This window comes from Hipposideros armiger, unplaced genomic scaffold (assembly GCF_001890085.2).
Source record: "Hipposideros armiger isolate ML-2016 unplaced genomic scaffold, ASM189008v1 scaffold_100, whole genome shotgun sequence".
NCBI lineage: Eukaryota > Metazoa > Chordata > Mammalia > Chiroptera > Hipposideridae > Hipposideros > Hipposideros armiger.
The window spans coordinates 3,425,657-3,450,289 of record NW_017731450.1 but is presented as its reverse complement, the minus strand read 5'-3'; the positions used below and the strand labels follow the sequence as shown (position 1 = coordinate 3,450,289).

Below are 24,633 nucleotides of genomic sequence, written 5' to 3'. Positions count from 1 at the left end.
TCTGCCCAGAGCCCCCTGGACGAGTGAGTCCGGCGCTGAGGCCGGAGGAGCCCCCGTGTGACAGGGACACGTTCTGGAGGGAAGAGCGTCTGAGCTGCCCCCGTGCTGCCCACGGCGCCAGCTGGCAGGTCCGCCCGTCACCTCTGCTCGTCAGCCTAAACAGGGAGTTCCTGTTCTGTACGCTTGTGGAAATTGTCAAGGCTGTTATTGTGAAACTGTCTGAAACAATTTGATTTCCTCATTAAAGCTACAGGTGGAAAGAGAAGTGGTCCATCCGGCGTGTGGACTCCGCTGCCGGGGGCAGCGTTCCGAGCCGAGGCGGGTGACCTGCAGCCGCCGCGGCCCCTCAGCCCGCCCTGCGCTGCTCTGCGCGGACAGTGTGGTGACTCGCTGCCCACGTCTCTTGTTCACGGGGGAGCTGGGAACCATGAGCACCGGCCTGTACCCTCGGAAGGCGGTGTCATGCGGGGTGGCCTGTTCAAGCCGAGAAATACTCTCGATTGGGAAGCTCAGCGAGAAACCGAACAGCAGCCCCCCACAGAGACCGTGAGAAGTTCTCGTCTGAAGGCCAAGGTCGCAGAGAGCGAAGGAACACGGCCTGGCGAGGGGGGAGCCGGCCCGACGCCATGGCCCCCGTGACACGCAGAACAAGTGAGGGGGCTGTGGCCGCTGGGCTCAGTTCCAGCTGCGAAGCGGTGGATGGAAGACTGCACCTCTCGGCTTTCAGGTGCCAGGTCAGGGACAGACGGAGCGTCACCTCTCGTCACCAGGAAAACGTAACGTGGCACAGCGAGTGCCACTCACACTGCTGCCCATGATCAAGCTCGAAGATAACAAGTGTCGACGAGGAATCGAGTGGCAGGAACGCATCGCACTGCCCCACGGGGGACAGGCCGGTGTCCGTTCCATCTGTGTGGGCTTCACAGACGTGGGAGACAAAGGCAGCTCGTAGGGCTCCGCACGCGATAAACGGAAGAGGTGGCAAGGGGACAGCCGGGCAGCGGGGGACGGCCAGGCAGCGGGGGACGGCCAGGCAGTGGGGGGCGGCCAGGAAGTGGGGGACGGCCAGGAAGTGGGGGATGGCCGGGCAGCGGGGACGGCCATTGTGGACCCCAGGGATGCAGGGGGAAGATGCAGTCAGAAGGGGAACAGACGGCCATTTGAGCATTTAAATGTGTACATGTGATACACTTTATAATAAATGTTCAATTTAAAATAATACGAATGTGACTAGGAGACGGGCTGAAGCAGCACCATTCTCAAGCAGAGAAGCAGAATCGAGTTACCACTAAGAGCTATTAACAAAAATTCCAGAAGATCCTTTGGAGAAATTTCAAGTGGTTTTTCTGTATCTGATTTGCATAAACCGGGAGCGCCCCCAAGGTGGTGGGGGGCCGGGCCGGGCTTTTAAAGGAGAAAGGTACAAGCAGCTGCCCAGCGAGGAGGCAGGCGGTGCCAGGAGCCCGGTGGGCAGGCGGGACTGTGCCTGGTGCAGGCTGTGGGGCCTCATGGGGCCGGACTCCCGCCACGCCCAGCAGTAACGGGGGGACTCGTACCAACAGCCCGGGGGCAGCCTGGACCCCACCTCAGCTGGCAGCCCCCCCGCCCCCTGCAGAAGACGAGTCAGAGAAAGGCAGGCAGATGGTTTGAGTAAGGAGGGCCTCCTAATACAAAAATATCCAGGTTCCAGTCAAAAGTCACCCCTCCTACCAAGAAACGGGAAGGTATGGGCTGAATGAAAGTGGCAGTGGACACCGGTGTGAAGGGGACAGATGTTAGCAGTAGCTGGCAGACGCTGTGACGCGTGTTATCTGCAGGCAGAGCGCAGAGGTCTGTGAGCGCGCCGCGCGGGACCGCCCGCCTGTCCCAGGCGCCTGTGTGAGCAAACACACAATCACAAATGTCTGCATGTCTGCGCTTTTGCCCGACTTGGCTGGACGTGTGCCCACGTGTGCCGGGGGGAGTGCGTGTGTGCGTGCACGTGTGTGTGTGTGTGTGTGCATGCACATGTGTGTGTGTGTGTGTGTATGTGTGTGTGTGTGTGACGGGCCAGGAGGCGAGGAGCCCTGTGCCTGCAGCTCAGGGCCTAACGGCGCTGGGGCCCCAGGCAGGCGCTTCTCCCAGTTTGGTTCCAGGTCATGTGTCAGCAGAGTCCGCCCCCACCCAACAGCCCCCAGAGGGTGGGACATGGGCCCCACTGCAGCCCCCTGTCACCTGTGAGGGGCCCTCGGTCCTTGCTTTGTGTTTTGCTGCTGCCGGTGCTTCTCTGCGTTGGTTGTTGTCTGTGGGACTGCTCGTCAAGAGTTTTCCCAGCAAGGCAGGTGCGGATTCTCCTGGAAGGGCCTCCAGCAGGTCCCGAGGCGCTTGTGACAACAGAAACGTGTGCCCATGAGAGCAGGGGCCTCCGAGCGCGTGAGCGAGCAGCAGGTCAGGGACCCAGCGGCTTCCCGCCATCATTGAATGGGGATTTGTTGGGCTCCGTTCCTTCGTTTGCTTTTAGGGTGATGTCTGCAGAGACAGACCAACGTTTACAGAGTTGGAAGGTTTGCCAGTGAAAAAAACCAAGAAAGTGCTGCTCGAGGCAAAACAACCCCACGGGTTTCTTGTGGCTGTGGGCTGTCCAGTTTCACTCGTGTCGTTTGCGTGTTTAGCTGTAAAAAGTAGTTTCTGAGCCCGGGGGCGGGGGATTTGCAGTTCTCCGACGGATGCTGAAAAGCGCTACTAGAAAACGTTTAACCGGAACTCGCTCGCTCTTCCTTCCAGTCCAGGACGTACGTGTGCAGCTGGCGAGGACGGACGCTCTGTCTCACGGTGGACTTCGCGCTGGGATTCACCTGCTTCGACAGCAAGACAAAGGTGAGATGCCAACGCCCGAGGCCGGGTGTCCCCTGGTTGGTGCTCTGTCACTCGGCAGAGATGGCCCTCGCGAGCGTGTGGCAGGAGTTGCGCTGTGTGTAAGTCGTACCTTCCAAGACGATCTTCTCTCTGACGCGTTGCTCAGGACCCCACGATTCCCACAAGTCCGGTGCTGGGCGGTGTTGGCAATGAGCGGCCCCGTGGTGTTGGGGACACTGTCCCCACGGCGGGCGCAGGGGGGGCGAGCAGGGTTCCCGGTCCTGCTCAAGGGCAGGGTCCACCGCACTGAAGAGAACCCTGGACAGAAGCCCACCTGCCGCCTGAAGGGAGCCCGGGCGCGTGGAGGGGGCTCGGCGCCTGCACCTGGCGGACTGTCCGGCGCTGGTTCCAGGGACGCAAAGCTGTGCTCAGCTTCCGTTTCACCCGACTGTAAACGCCCAGTGTGAGCAGCGCGGAATCAGGGCCACTCCCAGCAGCATACTGCAAAGACCAGGCGTCCACCTGCCTACGCAGGGGTTGAGAAAACGTTTTGCGACACAAAGCCAGTGTGTTGTCACATCGCTCTCGGCTCATCAGGACGGTGGGGCAGGAGGCATCGGCGTGAGGTGCTGTGCTGTGACGTCCACTGGAGGGAGCACGGAGTGCCCGGCCACCTGTCGCCTCGTCCCGCGGCCTGGGTCACGCGCTGGCCGCCCCGGTGCCATGGGCTGACTCTGGGCAGAGGCAGCCTCTCTCAAAGCCCCGGAAGCTGCTCTCATGTCCTCAGAGTTGTTGGTTCACAAACGTGTGTTTTCAGCCATTAGGACAGTCTCTCTGTGTGATCAGTCCCTGCAGCCCCGCCACGAACCTGAGGGAGGGACGTCCTCCTCTAGGAGCTGGCTGTCACTTCTGTGCCCTTCATCTGGAACAGCGGCTCCCACAGGGAGTTTGTCCCCGGGACACTTAGAGACGCCTGGAGACACTGTCACACGGGGGGTTGGGGGACATTTCTGTGGCCGCTGGGGGCAGAGCCTGGAGGTGACGTCGAGCGTCCCACGGAGCAGGCGCTGTCAGCTCACAGCCAAGAGCGCGGAGCTGGGTCCCTTCCTGGGCAGCAGCCTGCGCCCCTCCCAGAATCCCGGACCAGAAACCGCACGTGATCATGGTGATTCTGCCTCCTCCCGGGAGCACGGGCAGGGTGCTCCCCACAATAAGGCCTCCCTGGTGTGTGGAATGGCATGGGGTCTGTTTGCAGACACATTTAATAGCAAGAAGGATTTCATGTCTGCCACCCAACATCACCATCACAGGCAGGACTGATGGCTCCCGGCCCCACGCGGTATCTTCACGGCCCGGTCCCCCCACAGCCCCCAGTACGGGCTCCGTGACTCGCTGTCACTGCTCCTTGGCCATGAGCCAGACTCGCACAACCTGTCACACGTGTCCTGAGAAGCCAAATGACCTGCAGCTCCCCTAGAGTAGGGACCCCACCTTCCAGCCACTGAGCCCGCAGGCCTGATTTCCTGCTCTCTGACGGCGACTTCCCAAATTTCACTTAAGAGCAGGGCTTCGCAGTCCTGAGTGCCGCCCGGGCTCCCCCGGCTCCTCCTCTGCTGCCCATGGCCGTGGGAACCCAGAATCTCTCCTTCCGAGGTCAACACACTCACCCCAGGCTCCTGGGCACGGTTCAGTCAAGGTTAGCGAGTGCCGGGCACCCAGTGAGCCAAAAAGGTCCCTGCGCCCTCCGGTGGGGTCCGCTGGTGTGTCCTGCTCACAGGACCAGAGCCGTGGCCACGCCCCTTCCCCACGGCCAGCCCAGACAGGTAGTGACTTCAGGCCCCAGAGGGAGTTGGCACCCTCCCTTCAGGGGACCCCACAGCCCCCCCCTGTGGACGATGGAGGGAAGGAGATAGGCACCCCCTCAGAACACTGATGTTTTGGAGGGGCCATCGGAAGGTCCAGTGGGACTGAGGAAGTGACAAGGACAGGCTGTCCCACACCCTGCCCCCCGCAGGCCCCTGCCACATGGTGGGATCCACACGGAGGGAGTGACGGGCCAGCGGGGACCCCGGGAGCGGACACCAGAGCGGGACGCCCGAGCACTCACTCAGCAGCACTAACCAGCATCACCCAGCGACTTCTTTCTCCCACAGCTGCTACAACTGGTCTCTCGGGGACGTTATGGTCCCTGCTCCTCCGGTGTGTCATGTGCCGGCAGGTCTGCCCAGGGCCCTGGGGAGCTATCACCTACCCAGGCCTGCAGCACAGTTCCCTGAGATTAACCAGGTACAATTTGAAATCGCTGTGATGTGTTTCCTGCTGCTGTGTGGCCTGGGCCGTGGAGCTGGGCGGAGCCGTTCTGGTGACCGGCCTGAGAAACTCAACGAAGCTCTCGTTCCTAACGCGCGTTTGTCCGTGGCCTGAACACCTGGCTCTGCCAACCCCGTGGACCGAGACCTCGGCTGTGGGAGGGAGCCTGCCAGCCTCTCAGCGGGACTGGGGCCTGTGTGGTGGCAAAGGGACCATGAGCTGGATGTGGCGGGGTGCGGCCAGGCCAGGAGCGGGCTGCGGGCGGGCGGTCAACCTCCCAGAACCGCTGCCGTCCGGACGAGACCGTCTGACCTCGCCTGAGTCTGTCACCTGCTCCACGTCAAGTCCACTCTCTTTAAGTCAATGTTTCTTTGCTCATCTGAAGTTCACGTTCACACCAGGACCTTCTCCTGACCTATTTTCCTCTGAAGGTGAACTTGCATTTTTCACGTAGATACTTTATTTCAAGAGATTCTGGCCTAACACTCATGTATTTATTTTGTACTCAGTAACTGAAAATGAAAACAAAATATGACAGTACAACAAGAAAACTGGTTCACAAGCTTGTTTCATGTCTTCCTTAAAAATTTTTTTTAATTTAAAATATTTGAATTAATTTTCAAAAGAAAAGCTTTCCCAGATTAACTGAAGCATATACCAATGAGTTGTAACGCTGTAAAATATTTATAACTTCCTTCATTTGACAAACCCTCATTTGTAAGTTCAGTGTAAATAGGTTTTCAATTACTTCTAGAGTGATCTGAAATAATTATGAAAATAATGAAGTAATTACTGAATACAAAATGACTATGAATAATTATGAAAACCTCACTTACACTCACAAGGTAATTAGCAGGCACCTGTTGGATCAGACCACTTGTGTAGGAGTCCTCGGTCAGAACTAGACCCATGACATGGCAGCAAGTCTTATTAACCAAATGTTTGCAAGAAAAAGGACTAGATTTGGACACCAGTCCAGATGCCACCCACCCACCTGCCTGGACATCACCTCTGCGGTCAGATGTGTCAGTTCCCCACTCGCGGCCCTGCCAGGGGACAGCTGAGCAGCTGCTTTCAAGCCTGAATCTATTCACCATGGAAATACCCTTTTCAACACTGACACAGAGGAGTGAAGCTGAGATCTGAAATGACACAGGGAAAGAAACACATTTGCCCACGGAAATTTTTCTGTGCTTACAAAGTAAGTGGGAAGAGCATTATCTAGTATTTTCAAAATTTCTATACAATTTGAAAAATATATTTAAACTAGAATAAACTAGAACTCCGTGCGAGCTACCTCCCAGTCAACCTTCACGCTAGAAATGGCTCCACTCCAGGCAGACACAGCCCCACGCTCGCCCCGAGGCGGCCGGGCGGTTAGAGGTGGCCCTCCCCTCCTGCCGATCCCTCGGCTTAGCGGTAACCGATGTCCTGCCTGCGCGGTGACTCGCAGAGGTGGGTGCAGACGTCACCAGGAATTGGAAACACAGGAGGATCTGGGGCCGCACACGAGACTGGACAAGGAGCGGCCGGTGGGAAATCCTGGGGCAGCGTCTCTGCGGGTCCCGGGCCCGCATGCGGCCTGCACGCGAGTAAGCGTCATTTGAGGCCCAGAACCAGCGAGCACGTGTCACCGGGGCTGCCTGCAAAGCTGGCCTTGTCCCTGTGTCTGCGCCTGTTCCAGATTTTCTGACCAGATGGGTGCTTTTCGCCCAAACCCAACATGATCATTCCGTATTTAGGACGCCGAATGGGGACCCTCGTGACCATGTGTGGGCCTGACCCCAGGTGGCCTGCTCTTGGCTGAAACCCCATAACTTTGTGAGGTTGAGGTAAGACTGAGGTGGAAAAACAGATTCGTTTTTCAAAAAGATGAAAGGAAAACTGCAAAGGAACCGAGTTTCTTGTGGGGAGCAGGTGGTGATTTGGGTCTGGCCTGACGGAAGGCAGGAAGGGGTCCCCACACCAGATCAGGAAAGCACCAAATGAGTCCGCTCTAACACAGGGGCACCTCGTCTTTTTATAAAGTGAAGGAGCCGGAGTAGCTGTTCCCCAACACCTACAGATGTCAGGATCCTCTGAATCTGGGAGGAGAGTGGTGTTTGTCTGCCCTGAAATGCAGACTCTGAGGTTCACAGTCAGAGAGATTGTGGGGGTTCGGGGGGCGGTGAGGGAACAGGCCGGGGTCAGGCAGGGGACGTGCCCTTGAAATGTGCCTCAGTGTGCCAGCCTCCTTGCCCTTGGGGACATTTAGAGAAAAATAAGTTCATTATTTCAAAATAAATGCTTTTAATAGAAACCCAACCTCTAGCTTGCTAAAAATTAATTCCTGTTCTTTATTGGGACTCTTCTGGGAAGGTAAGGATTATCATGAAGTGTCTGCAATTAAAGACTATCTTTTGTAAAACACAGCCATTAAGTCGTTGTTTGGTGCAGCCCTTTTATGTTAAAGAGCAGGGATTTATAGTGCATTTCATCTCTAAAGTACCTTAGCAAACTTTAAGTAATTTTTGCACTTTAAGAGGTAATATTATCTGTATTTTTCAACTTGGCTCAGGAGAAACTAATGCTGAGCAATCTGAGCATGGAGCGGGTGCGTCCACCAGGATTAAAGGTTTTCGTTTCACCTGCACTCTAGACCGTGTCCCGTGTGCTGTAGCAAGAACGGAACTTTGAAGTGGATTTTTAAAGTTTTACAAGCAGAAAAAGGAGCAAGGATCGTACAATGCTTTCGGACTATGTACAGAAAAGTCTAAGCGAAAACGCGAGAGGGTGGCTGCGGGCGTCAGAGCCCCCAGAACAAGACCAGGAAGGTGGTGATTCTGATAAGTTATCTCAAGTTCCACGTAGATAAGATAATTAAACAAATGTCTGTGTTTATTTAAATAGATTCTTTAAGGTAAGAATAGATGTAATTAAATAAATGAGCTCTTGTTTCTACATCACTGATTCCGTTTCTTTGCAGAGCATCCTGTGGAGATTTAAGTTCTCTCAGCTTAAGGGGTCCTCGGATGACGGCAGAGCGCGAGTCAGGCTCCTGTTTCAGAACCTGGACACCAAGCAAATCGAGATGAAGGTACGGGGTTCACTCGGCAGCCCGCCAGCCCCACGTGAAGTGAGACGTCGCTGGCAGCGGTGAACATTTCCACCTGCACGTGGAAAATAGGTCCATCCCAAAGGACAGACCCCCGTACAGCCAGGCAGCGGGGACGCCCGAAGGGCCTACCTTCTGTCCCCGGCTGGGGACTCCTACGCCTAAAATTGTGAGCCTTGGAACATTTAATTTTATGAGAAAGCACAAGTATCTTAGTAAATATTAGCAGGAAATCAATATTTTAAAATACATACGAAGTCAAAATTTAAAGGAAGACTCTTACCAACTGCATTAAGTACATGATAAAGTGTCTATAATATTAAGAGCAAACTGCTGATTGAAAGGATATTAGACGTAACTTACACATTCCTAGCACGAGTTGTCACTTGACTCTCAATATGTATTGGGTTTTCCATGTTTTACGTATAAATTTGTGGTCAACAACCCAATTTTAATACAAACTAAAAACAAACTAAAGCGTGAATTCAATACCCTAAAGAAAAAGAAAAAAGCAAATGTGAGACCCATGACAAAATAGTCTATAAACAGACTCAACATTTTGTTTTTTTTCTGATGAAATTAATCAGAGGGACACATCACACATGACATTTTTACATCTGAATGTTTAGTGTCAACTTTTAACAACTCTACTGGGTTTAATGAAATAATGATCCATCTCTACTTTCTCAGAACAATTGAAATTATACAGCATTTCTTGACATTCTTACATTCAAAGGAATGGCTACGATAAAACTCTGGGTGTGAACCCTGTCACGGCTGTTGGGATGTATGAGGGGACAGCGGATGAGAGTCCGGCGTGGACACCGGGCACAGGGCACAGGGCACTGGGCGGTGGCAGAGCTGGCCGCCCGCAGTCGTTCTGTGCTGAAGAGTCCAGGGGACCTTCGTCACCACCGAAGTGCGGGGGGTTGGCTGGGAGACGTGAAAGAGCATCACTTTACCTCGGTGTTTCAGTTGCGTTGATAAGGCCACCGTGAGTACCCCGGCCTTCGTCCGTCCTCTGGTTTGTGTGTTTGTTCGCCGACTTGCCCTGGAGGGCTGAGGCAGGCAGCTGTGGGTCCTCATGCTCACGTCCTGCGAACCCCTAACCCGGTGTGTCCTGTGTGAGTGTGCAAGACGCTGTCCTGAGGCTTCCGCTGCGGCTCCTGGTGGCTTCCGTCCGCGCGGCTGTTGTCCCAGGGCACATGCTTTGGGGAGCATTCAACTACGTGCGTGGCTGTCCTTTTGATAGGTGACACCTGTTTCATTAGATTTAAAGGCAGTTATTTTTGTTTCTTTAATATTTAGTCACCTTCCGGCTCTGAGTTAGTCAATGGAGCAGAGGTATTGTCTAATGTAAACCAGACGATTTGAGATACGTGGGATTTACGTATGTTTGTTTTGAGCATGCTCAGTGCCTTCATGGCACTCTGTTTAGACGGCATCAGGTCCCAGTTTCAGTTGAAGGAAAAGACAGAACCCCAGAAAGCTGCAGAGGTGACAAGGACGGACATGGGATCCGTAGGGTTGAAGCTCAAACAGTTTTCAGGGGTCTCTTAACACAAAAAATTGCAAGTGCAGTAACTACACACAGAAATGAGTGCGAGACACAAAAGTGTCTCCCAGCAAACCCAGCGCCCCTTCACCAGGTCCCCAGAGTCCTTGCCTCCCCGTGGGGCCGTGGGATGGAGGGGGGGCAGGCAGAGAGAAACGGGGCCTGTAGGTAACTGCAGGTAAATTAGGACAGGCAGGCACGTCTCCGGGCCCCACCAGGGCCTGAGCAGCTGAGGACATAATTCGCCACGTCACCCCCAGGGCAGGAAACACACATGTAGAGAACCTCGAATAAGCCACACACGGCTTGTAGTGGTCACGCTAAGAAGCACCTTGTAAGCTGATGTCTGCATTTATTACAGCTTATGAGACAGAGGAAAGTTGGGGATGCCAGCTGGGGTGTCCAGACCCATGGCAGCTCTTGGTGTGGAGGTTTGACTTAAACAAGGCCCTTGGGTGTAAATTCTGAACGAAAGCCAGAGCTTTGTACCCACCGGGCGTAAGGTGAGCAGCACGTGGTTCTTGCCGGTGACCGGGAATGTGTGTGGCCATGAGGCATCGTTCACCCGGAGTTTCAGAGAAAGCTATTCCTGTTGCTTGACGTTTCTGGTAAATGAGTGATCGCCATGGGACAGCTTTTCTTATAATAGTTATTGGCTGTCTCTCTGGGCTGATAACCAGAGCACAGCCTTGGTAATTAGTCGTAATGAGAAAGCTGGCGTCTCTCCTGGAAGCTGGGGAGGATGATGGCGCCCGGGGCGCCAGGGTGGAACGTTTACTCTTAGGGTCCACGATTTATGAAAATTGTACACACGTCAGGAATTTGGGCTGATTCCTCAATGACTGCAATGGCTGGAGATGTGGAGTTGCAGAATTTTTTAAATGAAGCATCTGCTTTTCTTCTTTTTCCCTGTTTCTCCTTTAAAAGTGTGTAGTGATGAGCTTTATGAAATGCGTGTGTTACTCTCCCACAGTCCTGCTTCGTCGGCTGTATGTCATTTCTGAGAATTAGTCAATACGGACTCAACCTGGAGTGTGCTGGGTGGGGGCCAGCTCCACAGAGCCTGGAACACTGTGGACGTGACATTCTGTTAGCGAGCCTTTGCAGGAGGGGCCCCTGAGTGCGGCTGCTGGTTCTCTGAGCATCTGCGCAGCCCAGGGGCTGCCTCAGGCCACACCTGGGCCTCAGCATTCAGGGCGGCCTGGGGCGTGGGACCCAGGTGGCTAGCCAGGGGACAGGGCCTGTGCCATCTCCCGTCTGACCGCTGGCCCTGGGCGTTCGCAGGTGGGAAAGGCGTTGATGCTTTCAAACAGCGGCCTGGTCCACAAGGCCAGTGTACCTCAAGGAGACACGCTGGTTACTTTACGTTCAGCTGCTCAGAGCTTTGAAGACAAACTGCAACTAGCCTGGAGCCCTGTCGGCAGGCTGCGTGTCCCAGGACGGCGATAGGACGTCCGGGCACACGGCAGAGATGCGCTTTGGTGCTCGCCGAGCGCTGAGAAGCCATGTCGCAAGCTTCGTTCCTGCCAGGTGGTCCCGGCAGCTGGGGGGCTCTCCTACGCCGCGGGATTCGGCTCGCTGCAGGCCTCAGTCTGCAGAGTTCCGAGGGCAGGTTCCTGAGTGAGCGCGTGTGTGAGCGCCGCCCTGGGCAGCTGCTCCTCTGTTAACATTCACCTTGTGGGGGACACGCGGTATGAGCTCCCCGCTGGGAGGCCCGAGAAAGGCACGTCTGGGTTAGTTGCTTTCTGTTATGTTATCATCATAGTTTATGTCACCCATCAGCCAAGTCGCATTCTCATAACTTCGTTTTTCTGCTTTTTTAGTTTAAAGGACCATCTCTGTTAGGCCCTATATTTTGGACATCAAAATAATGTTGGTTTTGTAATTAAAATATACTATTGGGTTGTCGAAAAGGTCATGACATATTTTTTCTATGTGTTTCATTGCAAAAATGCATCATGACTTTTCCGACAACCCAATTATTTCAACTCAAAGATGTTGCTAAGGAAATAGACACAAACATGTCTCTCCTGACATAGAAGAAGACCGGTCATAATAATACCTCTCAGACTTTTTTAATGAAAAAATAAGGCACTTTTTTGGTGCAGATGACTTCAGAGCACTTCCTCTCTGGAAGAATGACCTCGTCACCGCCGTGCGGGCGGGACGCTGAGGCCACTGAGCTTTCTGCGATGCGCACCGCCACTGGGCTCCCGTCTGGCGGAATGACGGCCGTGCCCTGCCAGGCCGGCCTCAACGATGGCAACCCGGCGTTTCTTTTTCATTTTATAAAATTGTGGTAAAATATATGTGGTGAAATGTTTCTGTTTTAACCCATTTTAAGTGTGCATCTCGGTGGCATTAAGCACATTCACGGTGCTGTGGTACCATCCCCACCGTCGTCTCCAGGAGTCTTCGTCTTCCCAGAATGACGCTGTGTCCCCATTAGATGCTCACTCCCACCCTCCGTCTCCCCCAGGGACGCTCCTCGACTTGCTGTCCCTGTGGATGTGACGAGGTGCCGCATGTGACCGGGTCTGCGCAGCGTCTGGCCTTCTGCGCCTGGCTTCTGTCCTGCCACGTGACTTCTCAGTGTTCTTCCATGTCGGAACGCCCCCAGCGCCTTGCTCTTCTCGTGGCTGCGTTCTCTGTCACGGGGGCACCCCACATTCTGTCTGTCCATCATCTGTTGACGGACACTTGGATTGCTTCACCTTTTGGCTGCTGTGAACCCGGGGTACAAGCATCTGTCTGAGTCCTTGCTTTCAGTTATTTGGGGTGTGTATGTGTGGTGACTCCGTGCTTGGCTGCTCGAGGACTCGCTCCCACCAGCAGTGTATGGGGGTTCCGGCTTTTCCACCTCCTCGCCGGCATTTATTCCTTTCTTCTTAATTACTGCCCCTGTGGCTGTGCGGTGGTGTCACACTGTGGTTTTGGTTTGCATTTTGCTCTGGATCAGTGATGCTGAGATCCTTTCCACGAGCTTATTGGCCATTGCAAATCCTCTTTGGAGAAATGTCAATTCAAGCTCTGCCCATTTTTTTAAAAGTGATTGTTTGTCTTTTTGTGGTTGACTTGTAGGAGTTCTCTATATATTCTTCATATTAAATCCTTATGAGATACATGATTTGCAAATATTCTCTTCCATTCTGTAGGTGGTAAGTTCTGCAGGTTCTCTTGAAAATGTCCTTTGATACACAAAAGTGTTTAATTTTGATGAAGTCCAATGTATCTATTCTTTCGAGGGCGGACCCCCCAGCTTTAAGCGCCCTGGGCCCCGAAGCACCGCCAGCTTCCTGTGGCCGCCCCGCCTGGGACACGCTGAACCCGCGTGGACACGGGGTGGTTTACAGCCAGTTTTGTGTTTTTCCAGGCACAGCAGGAGGGCTTCTTGCGAGTGTGACTTCTGGTTGAGTGGAAGGCTTGTCACGCCTCATAAGTAAAAGGATTTGTACGTCGTGAGGACCAGGCTTTTTCCCTTGTGATCTCTAAGCTGACGGAAGTGCGCACACAGCATCCCCTGCAGCACAAAGGCTGTTTTGAAAACTCGGCACCTGCTGGGTGATTTTTTCTTTTCTTAAGACTTTGAGTGGATTTCTAAACAGCTACAGCATCTGAAGTGCTGTGCGAGCTCCGGGTGGACGCGCCTGTGGGCAGCAGCTCTACGGCCCCGCAGCCGCACGCCCACCGCCCGTGTCACAGCCACGGGTGAACAGCTGCCTCGGGATTTCCAAAAGCACTTTCTCCACAAGACCTTGGTGTAAAACATAAACGAAAGAAAGAAATCTGCCTGAAGCTCAAACTTTCCACGTCCACCCTGAATGCAAGGGCCATTACTTGGGGGGAATGAATTTAATCCACCCAAGGTTTTCTGAGTTTATGGGGCTAAAAGAAGGGTTTACAGACTTATGCTTTGCCACTAGCAAGCATGCGGGCAGCACCCAAGCAGAGGCCTTGGCACCTGGGGCACCGTGCTGTGGGCGGTGACACACAGGGGCACAGAGGTCAGCTCCCCGGGAACTCACTCACGGTGCCCTCTCCTTTGTCTCCAAGTCAGACCCACTCGCGGTCCCGACAACAGAGGCTTCCTCCCTGCCCTGTCTGCTCCCTGTTTTCTGAAATGCACAACTTCTGCCCCCACGTCCACAAACACACCGTGCTTCACACAACTTGCTCGTGACTCAAGATGGTCGTCACCTATGTCACCGTCAGGCTGGGATGAGCATTTCGAGTTCCCCGCATTCCAGGTGCTGTGAGCCCCCCACGACCTCCTCCACCCCTGCCCAGCTGCCCTTCCTGTCTTCCTCCCCCCTACAAGAACCCCGGGCCTGAGAGCGCCCCGGATGAGGAGCGCAGACCCCCACGACCCCAGGATAGCTGCCTGTGTCAGAATGTGTCACCAGTGTCCAGGGGCACCCGTCAGGAGGCACTGCGTCCCCAGACCCTCCCCACCTCTGCCGGGCACTAAGGACACCAACTGGGAGACAACAGGTGAAAGACAAACACCTCAGAGGCGTTGCAGTGTCACAGGAAGAAGAGGTGACCGGGAGTGAGAGGTGGAGGCCCTCATCCCTGACCCAGCACTGGCCCCACCCAGGCACCCCCGAACCGCCAGGCGAGTGGGGAATGGTCCCCTCGCCTGAGGAAGCCCCAGGTGACTCAGAGGAGAGGGACCCGGGTGTGAAGGTCTGAGGGTTGGGCGGAGATCTGGTGGGGCCACCCAGACGTGGGCAGCTGGGCCGGCGGGACTCCTGGTGTCACCAGTGGGACTCAGGACTCGATGACGGCACCACGTGCTCCAGGGAAAACACAAAAGCTACAGAAAAGGTTTTCCCTCTCTTGATTTCGTCTAACACTTGGTAATTTGAGAAATAAGATTTCAGTCTCATAAATGGGCCCTTATGAAAAGCCCTTGTATAGTTGAACAAAGAAAGAAAATTCTCAAGAAAATAAATGGGTTTAGGGGAAATTACACTAAGTACATAATGCCAATTAAAGTGCGTCAAGAACCAGACCCATGTGGCCAAGCAGCTGTTTCTCCTGGGAGGCGATCACAGCACGATTCTGACCCGACGGGAAGCCCGGAGCCAGGACGCAAAGGACGTGTTGCCCAGACACTTCTCCCCAGACGGCCTGGCTGAGGGCCTCGTAGGGGACCCAGGTGCCTGAAGCAAATGTCCGGAAGCTGTGCCCCTGCCTGCGCTGCACGCACCGGCCTGTCACTTCTGGAAGCCGTGCCTTCCCCCCAGCAGTCCTGCGGGGGCGCGTCCCCGCCAGCCCAGAACCTCCGAGTTGCAGCCCCTGGAGTCCACTCTCCCGCCTCTCTGACCCCCGCCGTGGACAGGGCCGGCAGCACATGTCCCTGATGGGTTTCGTTGGAAAAGCACGGTGACTGGACAGTTGCTCTATACGCATTTGAGCAGAAAGCACCTTAAGCTTCTGTTTTCTGAAATGCACCACTTCCGCCCCCACGTCCACAGACACAAACACATCGGGCCGCCTCACCGGCTGCATTTCTGGTGAAGCGATTGCTGACACGCATGACGTGCTCGTCGAGTGGCTGGGGCTGTGCGGGGCCTCCCGTGCACGGCTGCATCACACGGCAGCAGTGCCGGGAGAGGCCGTCGTCACCACAGTGAGTGACCCTGACTGGGACCCGCCTGAGTGACTTCCTTACGGTCCCAGAATTAAGTGTGGAGTGAAACCAGGACCCAGCTGTCCACGCCGACGCCAGTTTCCTCTGTGCACTGAGCTCTCCCTGCTGACCACTCTGAAGAGCACAGGCCAGTGGGCAGCACAAAAGCCTGTCCCCCGTGCTCTGATCAGATCAGTGGGGTCTGAATAACGTGGCCTGTGTCCTCGTGTGAGGAAGGGACAAACCCACGTGTGCGGCGGTGGCTCTGCTGAGGACCGGGAAGCCCAGAGGTAAGAGGTGCTTTCTCGGTGAGGGAAAAAGTGAGAGTGTGTCCCCCGTGCTCCTCGGTGGACCTGGGGACAGACCACGAGACCCGGCCTCGTCCACACGGGGCGAGCTGCCCTGGAGGGAGGGTGGTGGAGGCGTAACGAGGCTGAGGGGCGGGCAGACCCGGGTGACCAGCAGGCCTGGCCCGGACACAGAGGCCGCGTGGTCCCAGGGACTCCAGCCACCAACTCAAAGTCAGTCACCATCCTGCGAGAACCGGCTGGGGGCTGGGAATAAGTAAAATGCCACCAAACTAATTCACGGTCTGTGTAGACATGGTATCGGTCACAGACGTGTACACAACGCTGGCCCGCGGACCCACTGCCCCACTGCCCATGTCACAGACACAGCTGCCCAGTTCAGGCCTTGCCAGTGTTGGGAAAGGAGGATGCGTTTCTAAAATAACGAGCCTAAGCCTTTTTTTTTTTGGAAAATAAATCATGGTGTCAGTTTACAAATCTGGAACACGCCTGTCACTGGTCCCTCCCTGCCAGCGCATCGCTGGTCCCTGGCTCAGGCTCCATTCTCGGTGGTCCTCCCCCGCGAGGAGCTCGCTCCCTGCCCCGTCCTCTCCTTCCATCGAATGGCAGGAGGTCGTCTTTGTCACGCAGATGTGACTGCTTCTCCCTGCTGCCTCCCACTCACCGCAATGGGGCCCAGGGCAGCGTTGGACCACACAGCCCCCCAACACCCCAGGCCACAGCCGGCCCTCGGAGCTCAGCGCCCACCCTGTCTGCCTTGGCAGCTGCCCTCCAGCCCCACCCCTGCCAACTGTGGAAGTTCAAGGCTGGTGCGGTCAGGACCTCCTCCGCTCAGCTCGGCCCTGTGTCCTTTCCGGCTGTGCCTTGGGCAGGCCCCGCCCCGAGCCCAGGACACGGGCAGAGTGCACTGCTCCACGCCCCCAGCACGGCCTCTGTCGTTACTGCACACAGGTCACCACGTGAGGACCCAGTAGGTCAGGCAGAGCCTGAGAGTCTGCTTTTCCAAGAAGCTTCCAGCAGGTGCTGAGGCTCCAGGACGGCCCCGCGTGAAACCTGGGGCAGTGGCCGTAGCGTTTCTCCTGGGACGTTTTTGTGACATGGTGACGTTGTGGGCGAGGCCGGCAGTCTTCAGTAAGTGAAACAGCACCACCCCACGGGGCCAAGGGCTCGACGCTGGGTTTCAGGTCGAGTTCTGTAACGAGTCGGCCTTGCACCTTGCAGAAGTGACAAAACTCTGACGCCTCCATTTCCTCTGGAGAACAGGGCTCGTTGCTTCGCAGCAGACGTTCTATTTTACTTCTTATCTTTGAGCCTGGGACACGTCGTCACTGTGACACAGATAACTTGGTGAAGAGGACTGTCCCTGGGAGGACATCCGTGTGGAGGCAGGCGCTCTCAATCACCCTGGACGGTGGCGCCGCGCCGAAGTGGCGGAGGGGCCCACACGGCCCCCTGGGTCCTGAGCTGCGCGGGGCCGTGCCCCCGGGAGGCCACCCAGCGAATCTCAGGAATTTTGCCAGCAGATGTGAAACTGTTGGAAACCATTGGTTGAAACTGACTGTGGTGGGAATACTAAGAGGGAGACCGAGGCTGGAACCCCAATACTCAGAGGTATTAACCATTAAATTACAAAGCTCAGAAGGCGGCTGTGCCAGTCGGAGTCCCCACAGAGCAGCCCGTGATGAGTTGATTTCTGGGGCCTGATTTCTGCTCGCAGGAGCATGTTCTATCATACGTGGTCTCGGACTTCTCTGAGGGCAATTACAAAGCGTTGGTTCTAGATGGCCGTTCGTGTATTCAGCAGCCGCCTCGTTCCAGTGCATCTTCTGCGAGGAATTCACTGGGAAGGGACGTGGTGAGGCTCACTTTGAAATACAGTTGGCATTTGAATTGTACAGCTGGGTAGAAACTCTTCTCCTAAAAGGACATAGGCTTTCAATTTCCCCCTCATATAAGGTCATCAGGTGACAATTGGGGAACGCTGGAAACCTGGGGTGGCAACTGCTCATCAGAAGGCTGTCGGTCACCATGCAGGCACCTGAGGGGCGTTTTTTGACAAGCCTGGCAGTTTGCGCCCTGAGATGGAAATATGGATAGTTCAGTGGAGAAATGTGATTTCTAGCGGAGGAGATTTACCGAGGACAGGCGGGTGATATTAACACTTGTGTTGATTGAAAGTGTCACCCCTGTGATAGATGGAACAGTAAAGACTGTGAAAGAAGAAATGTTTTCTCACATTTCAATGCCCTCATTTTTCATGTTTTGATAAGTCCGGTGTAGATCCTACGGCTTCCTAAATGTTCTACCTAATTAAGGAAAAGTCCAAAGTATTAAAACACTCCAAGTGGATAATTGTGCCAAGCTGTAGACCATATTTAAAATCATTATTTCAGCCAACACAGAATATTAAAAGGCATTATAAAAATCTAGGTCATTAACACAAATGTGCTCCAGAGGAAAGTGATGGGGTGACAGTTCAGTGTGGACAGAGGGACATGGGACTGGCAGTCAGCACCACACGCTGCAGCCATTTCAGCCCCTGACACTTAGCTTTCTGGCCTTAACCTGAGGAGGGTGTTGCCTGTTAGAAATGTGTTGACTGGGACAGTGCACAGAAGAACACCCTGTGGAACACTGAAGCAGTTTAAAACCATGTTTTTTGTTTGTTTGTTTGTTTTTTTAGCTGAGCCATCCTGCCACCTGTTGGCAGCTCAGCGGCAACTCAGTCGGGCTGGACTCGAACCGCTGTTGCTCAGAGCTCAAACCTTTGAGCGAGCTCTTAACCAACTGAGCCACTCGGCCGGCCCTTAAAACCATGTCTTGTGAGGGTTGGCAAACGGCTGGCCAGAAACGCCATGGGGGTCAGGGTCAGAGACCCCGATACGGTTCGCCTTCACCCACAGCGGTGGTTTGCCTCGGGCTTCACCAGCCTGTTGTCACCGTGAGGCAGGGAAGGTGCCGCCTGCTGAGCGGTCGTGAGGGGAAAGGCGTGTGCGGCTGTCCGGCCAGCGACCCCACGAAGGCTCACACCCGTTAGCTCTCGCTTTCCTCATACGACGTTCGTGCCGTCATGCCGCCTCTCTGGCCTGGGAACTCATTTAATCTTCCCAGGACTCAGAAATCTTTTTTTTTTTTTGTGATGAATAATATGAGTTCTACTCTCTTAACCGATGTTTAAGTGCACAGCTCAATAGAGTTAAGTGCATTCACATTGTTGTGCAACTAATTGCTAGATATTTCCGTCTTCCCAAACTGAAACTGCCCCCCTAAACACGGACTCCCCATCCGCTCCCCCATGCCCCAGCACCCTCGGTCTACTTACTTCCTGTCTCTGCGAATTAGGTGGCTCTGGGGACCTCCCGTAGGTGGGATTACACAGGGTTTGCCCTCCCGTGACTGGCTTATTTCTCTTGGCATAATGTCCCCAAGGCTCACCCATGTTGTCACGTGTGTCAGAATCTCTGTTGTAAAGGCTGAATGCTCCGCTGTGTGGGTGGACCACAGTTTCTTTATCTGTTCATTAGCCGGCCGGCTGCTGTGAACATAGGGTGCAGGTGTCTATGTGCGTCCCTGCTGTCGGCTCTTTTGGACAAATACCCAGGAGTGGAATTGCTGGCTCATATGCATGGTTGTTCTATTTTTAACATTTTGAGACCCTTTTTTCTGTGTCCATGGCAGCTGCACATTTTCGCCTTCCCACCAGCAGTGCAGGAGGTCCCTTTACGCCACGTCCTCACCAACACTTGTTGTTTTCTATGTTTTTCTTTTTCTTTTTTCTTTTTGAACAAGGCCATCCTAACAGGAGTGAGGTAACAACTCATTTCCCAGATGATTAGTGATGCTGAGCAATTTCTCACATCCCTGTTGGCCATGCATGTGCCGCCTTTGGGAAAACGCCCGCTTTATAATTGGCCCATCCACACGCTGGGTTGGAAACCTCCGTCTCAAATTTCCTGGCCTTTGTGTGGAGCCTGGACCCTGGGCCAGCAGCCCAGTCGGCTCTGGAGAAGTCCCTGATGTGTCCACGTCACCAGGCCACGCTCGTGCACCACGGGTGGGGTCCGGATAGTTCTGGGCTGGACTCTGTCTTCCCAGGAGGCTCTGGGTCGCTGCTGCACAGGGAGGAGAAGCCCTTTGCCGTCTCTATTTAAGTGCATTACATTCGCGTAACTAAAAGAGGCAAATCTAGTGGGTTTTTCCTTCACTTGAATAATAAAATGCTGTCCCTATGTGATTTTATTTCCTCCCATTCACACACAGAAGCAGCAAGCACACATTGATCTTTTATATGTCACCAGACACAGGACCATATGCAGATGAGGGGCCTTCTCTTGGGGATGGAGTGGGTGATTTCAGTTTAATATCTGCAAAGAAAGAACCCCTGAAATAAAGAGAACAGGGGTTCACGTAGCACACAAGAGCTGGTTTTGCAGAAAAATCGCGTCTCTCTCTGTTGTGTTTAGAGAATTGGTCCCTTTGAAGCTCACAGTCACCAGGTGGCTGGCCTCGGGGACAAATCCAAGGCCAGTTCCCCCTGCACTGTCCCCACCACAAGGGTCACATCTATCACCTCAGTCTGCCCTTGTCATTCCTCGGGAGTTGCCCCGTGTGGGTAAACTGAGTCCTTTGGTCACGTGCTGGGCTTTTTTTCTGTATTTTCCACTGAGCCTCAGACACTGGACTCCCGAGTCCATCAACCCGTCTTGGAGACCAACATGAAACTCTGAAAAGATGCTGCCTGATTTCCTTTCAGTGGTAGCAGCCTGAGGTTTTATGGTGGCGTTATTAACGTGCCTCACTCCACCAATAACGAGGAAAGCTTCACCATAACGGTTTGCCCCACGAGCGTGTAAGTCGCGTTCTGTAGTCTGATGCAGAGTGTAGCCTGTTTTCTAAGTGGTCCTCACAGATGTCCCACTTTTAGACAGTCTATCAGCCCGAGAAACAAGCGTCGCTGCTGCAGAGACAAGATGATCAGCCAGTATCCGAAACAGCCAAAACTATTTAGTTCTCTCAAATGGACTTTCTCTCCAAACCCATTTTCACAAAAGCTCTTTTCTTAATTTTACACTTATTACTGTCAGACTTTGGGGAAGCACTGCTCTGTGACAGCATCACATTAATATAACTTTCCAGTCTCTTTACTGTTTGAGAGATGTGCAGTCTTAGAATTCAGCCTGAGCCCTGAGCTCCGACAGAATGTCAGCATCTGTTCTCGGCCAGCTCAAGTGGCGAAGTCGTCACTCAGGATGGTTACTGGGACATTGTGGTTAGGAAATCAGCCAGACCGGGTGTCCCGGCATCCTGGGAAATGTTCACAGGGCGCCTGGCTTCCTCTGTTTCTGGAAAAAGATGGGATGGCAGCTTTACCTCGATTCCTGGACTCCCACACTGTTGACTTGTACCCTTTGTGGAGTTTAGTGATGTGCTTCCCCTTGGATGTGCTAGTACCCTCCAAGATTTGGCTGCGTGGCTTTGACATATGCGATCAAAAGTTAACTGACACCGAATTCAGACTCGTGTACCGATGCTGCACAAGCCTCCTTGTCCCAGGGCACGTTGTGCTGCTACTGGGGTCTTTGGGGAACTTGAAAAGCAGTTTCCAATTTGCATATGTAAATGATGTGGCCATGATGGCTGTTTTTTTGCAAGCTCAGTAATTACTGCTTGCAGACACATCCATAAATTAAATTAAGTACATGGCAGTTTGTAAGAACCTCGTGTTTTTTTCTAGAATGTTACATGGTATTCCTCTCTTCCAGGGACAAACCACAGTGAACAAAGGGTTCTGAGTGCAGACTCGGCTGGTGGAAGCGATGGGTCCACCTGAATGACAGCTCAGCGCGGGCGCTGGGCAGCCCCACGGGTTCTGTGGGGCGAGGGGTTTGAGTCCTGAGGACCATAGTGACTCTTCAGGAAACTACTTAAAAATCATGAAGCTCCCACAGGACAACACCCTAAACATTTTGAGCTTTCTGCTCATCACCACTTAGAAAAAGTCAAAATAAACAACAGTCCATCAAAATCAGTCAACAGATGGTGCTGCTGTCGAGGTTAAGGAGGGACTCACGCGCAGGGGATGGAGAAAGGGGCTCCTGTCCTTTGGTTCTGCTGCCTGGACGTCAGGGTGGCTCCACGCACGTCTGTGCCTCTGTCCCTGCAGGCGGGCGTCCCTCCAGGCGGGTGTCCCTCCAAGCTGAATCCGTTCTCTCGAAGGCTCTCTGCTGGTAGCAGAGCTGACAGCTTCAGTGTGAATGTCCCATCGCCGTCCCAGGAAAGGGGCAGTTCCAGAGGACAGGTACACATGGTCCCAACAGAGGGGCCAAGTGGACTTCATGTTTAAAGGGAGTTTGAAGTCACTGTTGAGCGATCAAATCCTGGGTTACGAAGAGAAGCAGCTCGAAAGGCAGGGATGGTGGTGGGCGGGGTGCCTTCCCCGGGGTGCTGCCATCCCCCCTGCCTGCGGCTGTGTGCCCCCCCCCACCTGCGGCTGTGTCCCCCTTCATCCTGCCCACAGTGCAAAGTCCAGAGAGCCTTCTTCAGAGGGCTGGAAGGCACATGGTGACGGAACAGTCCAGACCATGTTGTTGTTGTCCTTTAAGATGATACAGCTTTCTTTCTGATGTCGCTTCAGCAGTTTAGAAAAACTATGCTAGGATTTTGAAAAAAATTTAGTTACTAGGATGCCAATCAAACAGCAGTCACCTTGAAGAGAATTTTGTTGTTCTTCATTATTTTGGAATTTTGTTATATCAAAGTTGAAGAAAAAAATCAGAATAATGCATTTGAAGCTCCCTCGTCATGGGTGGGTTGGCAAAGAATCATATCTCGCCATGAAAACATGAAGACGTTAAGGTCATTTTTCCCAGACTAGCATAACTTTAAAACAGTATGTCTCACTTCTGCTTCAGCTGTGGGGCCACCACTGACTTGCTTGTTGATGTGACATGGGGACATATGTGGGGAATTTGCAGGAAGAAAAATGACATCAATTTGTGGCTTGTTTTTGTTTTTCAGCAGCATTTGGGATCTTTAAAATGGGAATTAGGGATCTGGGAGTTTGTTTTGAGTATTTTTTTATTTGTTTATTTCTTAACGGGAGCACCGCGATCTCTGCAGGAAACTCACCCTTGAGCATCATTTCTTATTTGTCCTGTTGTCACAGTGACAGGCTGGGGATGAACCGGAGTCACTCCTACGCCCCCTGCCCCATGTGATCTGTGCATCAGCACCACACAGCTGTTCGCTGTTCAGATAACGACGGCCTTTGTTACGAAGCATCATGCATGCATGCATACACACTTATTGCACTCGCACTGTGAACATGCACAGGTGCACACAGCACACACAGGCACACGTGTAGAGGCACATGCAGGCACACACAAGCACACATACACATACCTGTACACACGCACAGACAGTGCACACATGGACACACATGCACAGGCGCACATGCACACATGTGCTAAAGGGCCAGAGCATGTGGTTAGTGCCACTGAATTGCCAATGCCGTGAGGTCTGCTGTTCTAGCACCGCCTGCTCGCTGGCCATGCTTTAGCGCAGACTCCAATCGGAACCCTGCTCATCAGGTGACTTGAGACCCAGCGGGGGTCGCGTTAGGTTGCCAAAGAGAGGAAATGAGTATCAGCCTGCGTCAGTTACAAGGAAATAAGGGCCTGGAGTGAAGTCATCAGGAGAGCAACACAAAACCCCGTGCATTCATGCTTATCGCCACCTGAGCCAGGTGCTCTGACACCTACGCCACCTTCCTGATGTCCGTGTACGTGCACTTGTGTAACTTCCTCGGGGGTGACAAGTTCAGGCTCTGTTACACTCCTGGTGCGTTCCTGGTGTGCACACTACACACTGCCTTCTCTTTCCTGCAGGAGCTGGAGTTTCAGGACCTGACAGCCGTCCTGCACTGCGTCCACTCCTTCATGGCAGCTAAGGTGGCCTCAGTGGACGCCGCTTTCATGGACAGTCAGAGCGTCACCAGGAAGTTTATGTACAGCAGCTGAGCGTGGTCTGGTGACAATGCAAATTAAGTTACTTTCGTAAGTGACTTTCCTGCACAGCCCTGCGCTCGTGTGGCTTTCTAACGAGCCTACAGTTGTGACACCAATAAAATCCATCCCTAGTTTCCAGATGGGAGGTGCTTGTTAAATCGGATGGCTCTGTGTCACTGCGTTGCCCGAGGACGTGCGGGTGACCTCGGCACCACACCCCGGTGACACCCTGATTTCCTTCTCACGGAGATCCTGGGGCCTCGCCGCTTGTGTTTTCCTGGGGGTGTGGTTGTTCAGTGCCCCTTTTCCTCAGGGAGGAGGCTGAGCAGAGGGATGTGGGAAAGGAAATGGGCTTGAGTGATTTAATTTAATATTAAACATTTATAAGTTAATTCTTATGTAATGAAACAATGACCACTTAAAGGTTAATCTTCCTCGTTCGCGGAGTGTAACCTGCATTTGGTTTCCTTGTTTCTCACATAGTTTATTGCCTCTAAGAAGTTCCACGGTCTGTTTTCATTACCAAGAGCAACTTAACGGACTCTTGAATTTTCTTCCAGGGGTACAGACTGTAGTCAGAAAAAGTCAAGGTCATGTACTCATTTTCAAGGCTGCAAGAACAGGAAGCATAAAACCACCAGACGGTACCGTACGGAGGGGAATTCTGAGAGGCCCGTGCGTCCTGCAGCTGCTGCAGGGCACACGTGTGACCAACGCGAGGGGTTTCAGGGTAGCTCCCCGTAGCCCCCACCCCTGTGGAGCTGGTATTTAGGAAGAAGGAACTTGCTTATTTATAATGTATCAAATATTTACAAGCGATGGTTTTTATGTTTGAAAATATAGCCTCCCTTTTAGAGGACATCTCTCTATATTTTACATATAAAATTCCA

At 53.6% G+C, this 24,633-nt stretch overlaps 1 protein-coding gene across 1 annotated transcript in view; it reads left to right on the top strand.

Moving 5' to 3' along the window:
- SNTG2 (syntrophin gamma 2) overlaps positions 1-23,881 on the top strand; it is a 171,833-nt gene extending 147,952 nt beyond the window's left edge. The window contains exons 16-18 of the mRNA XM_019646282.1: positions 2,764-2,856; positions 8,111-8,221; positions 23,624-23,881. Of these exons, the coding sequence (XP_019501827.1) occupies positions 2,764-2,856; positions 8,111-8,221; positions 23,624-23,755 (336 nt within the window). The 3' untranslated portion in view covers positions 23,756-23,881. The remainder of the gene's footprint in view (positions 1-2,763; positions 2,857-8,110; positions 8,222-23,623) is intronic.
- Positions 23,882-24,633: the final 752 nt, after the last annotated feature.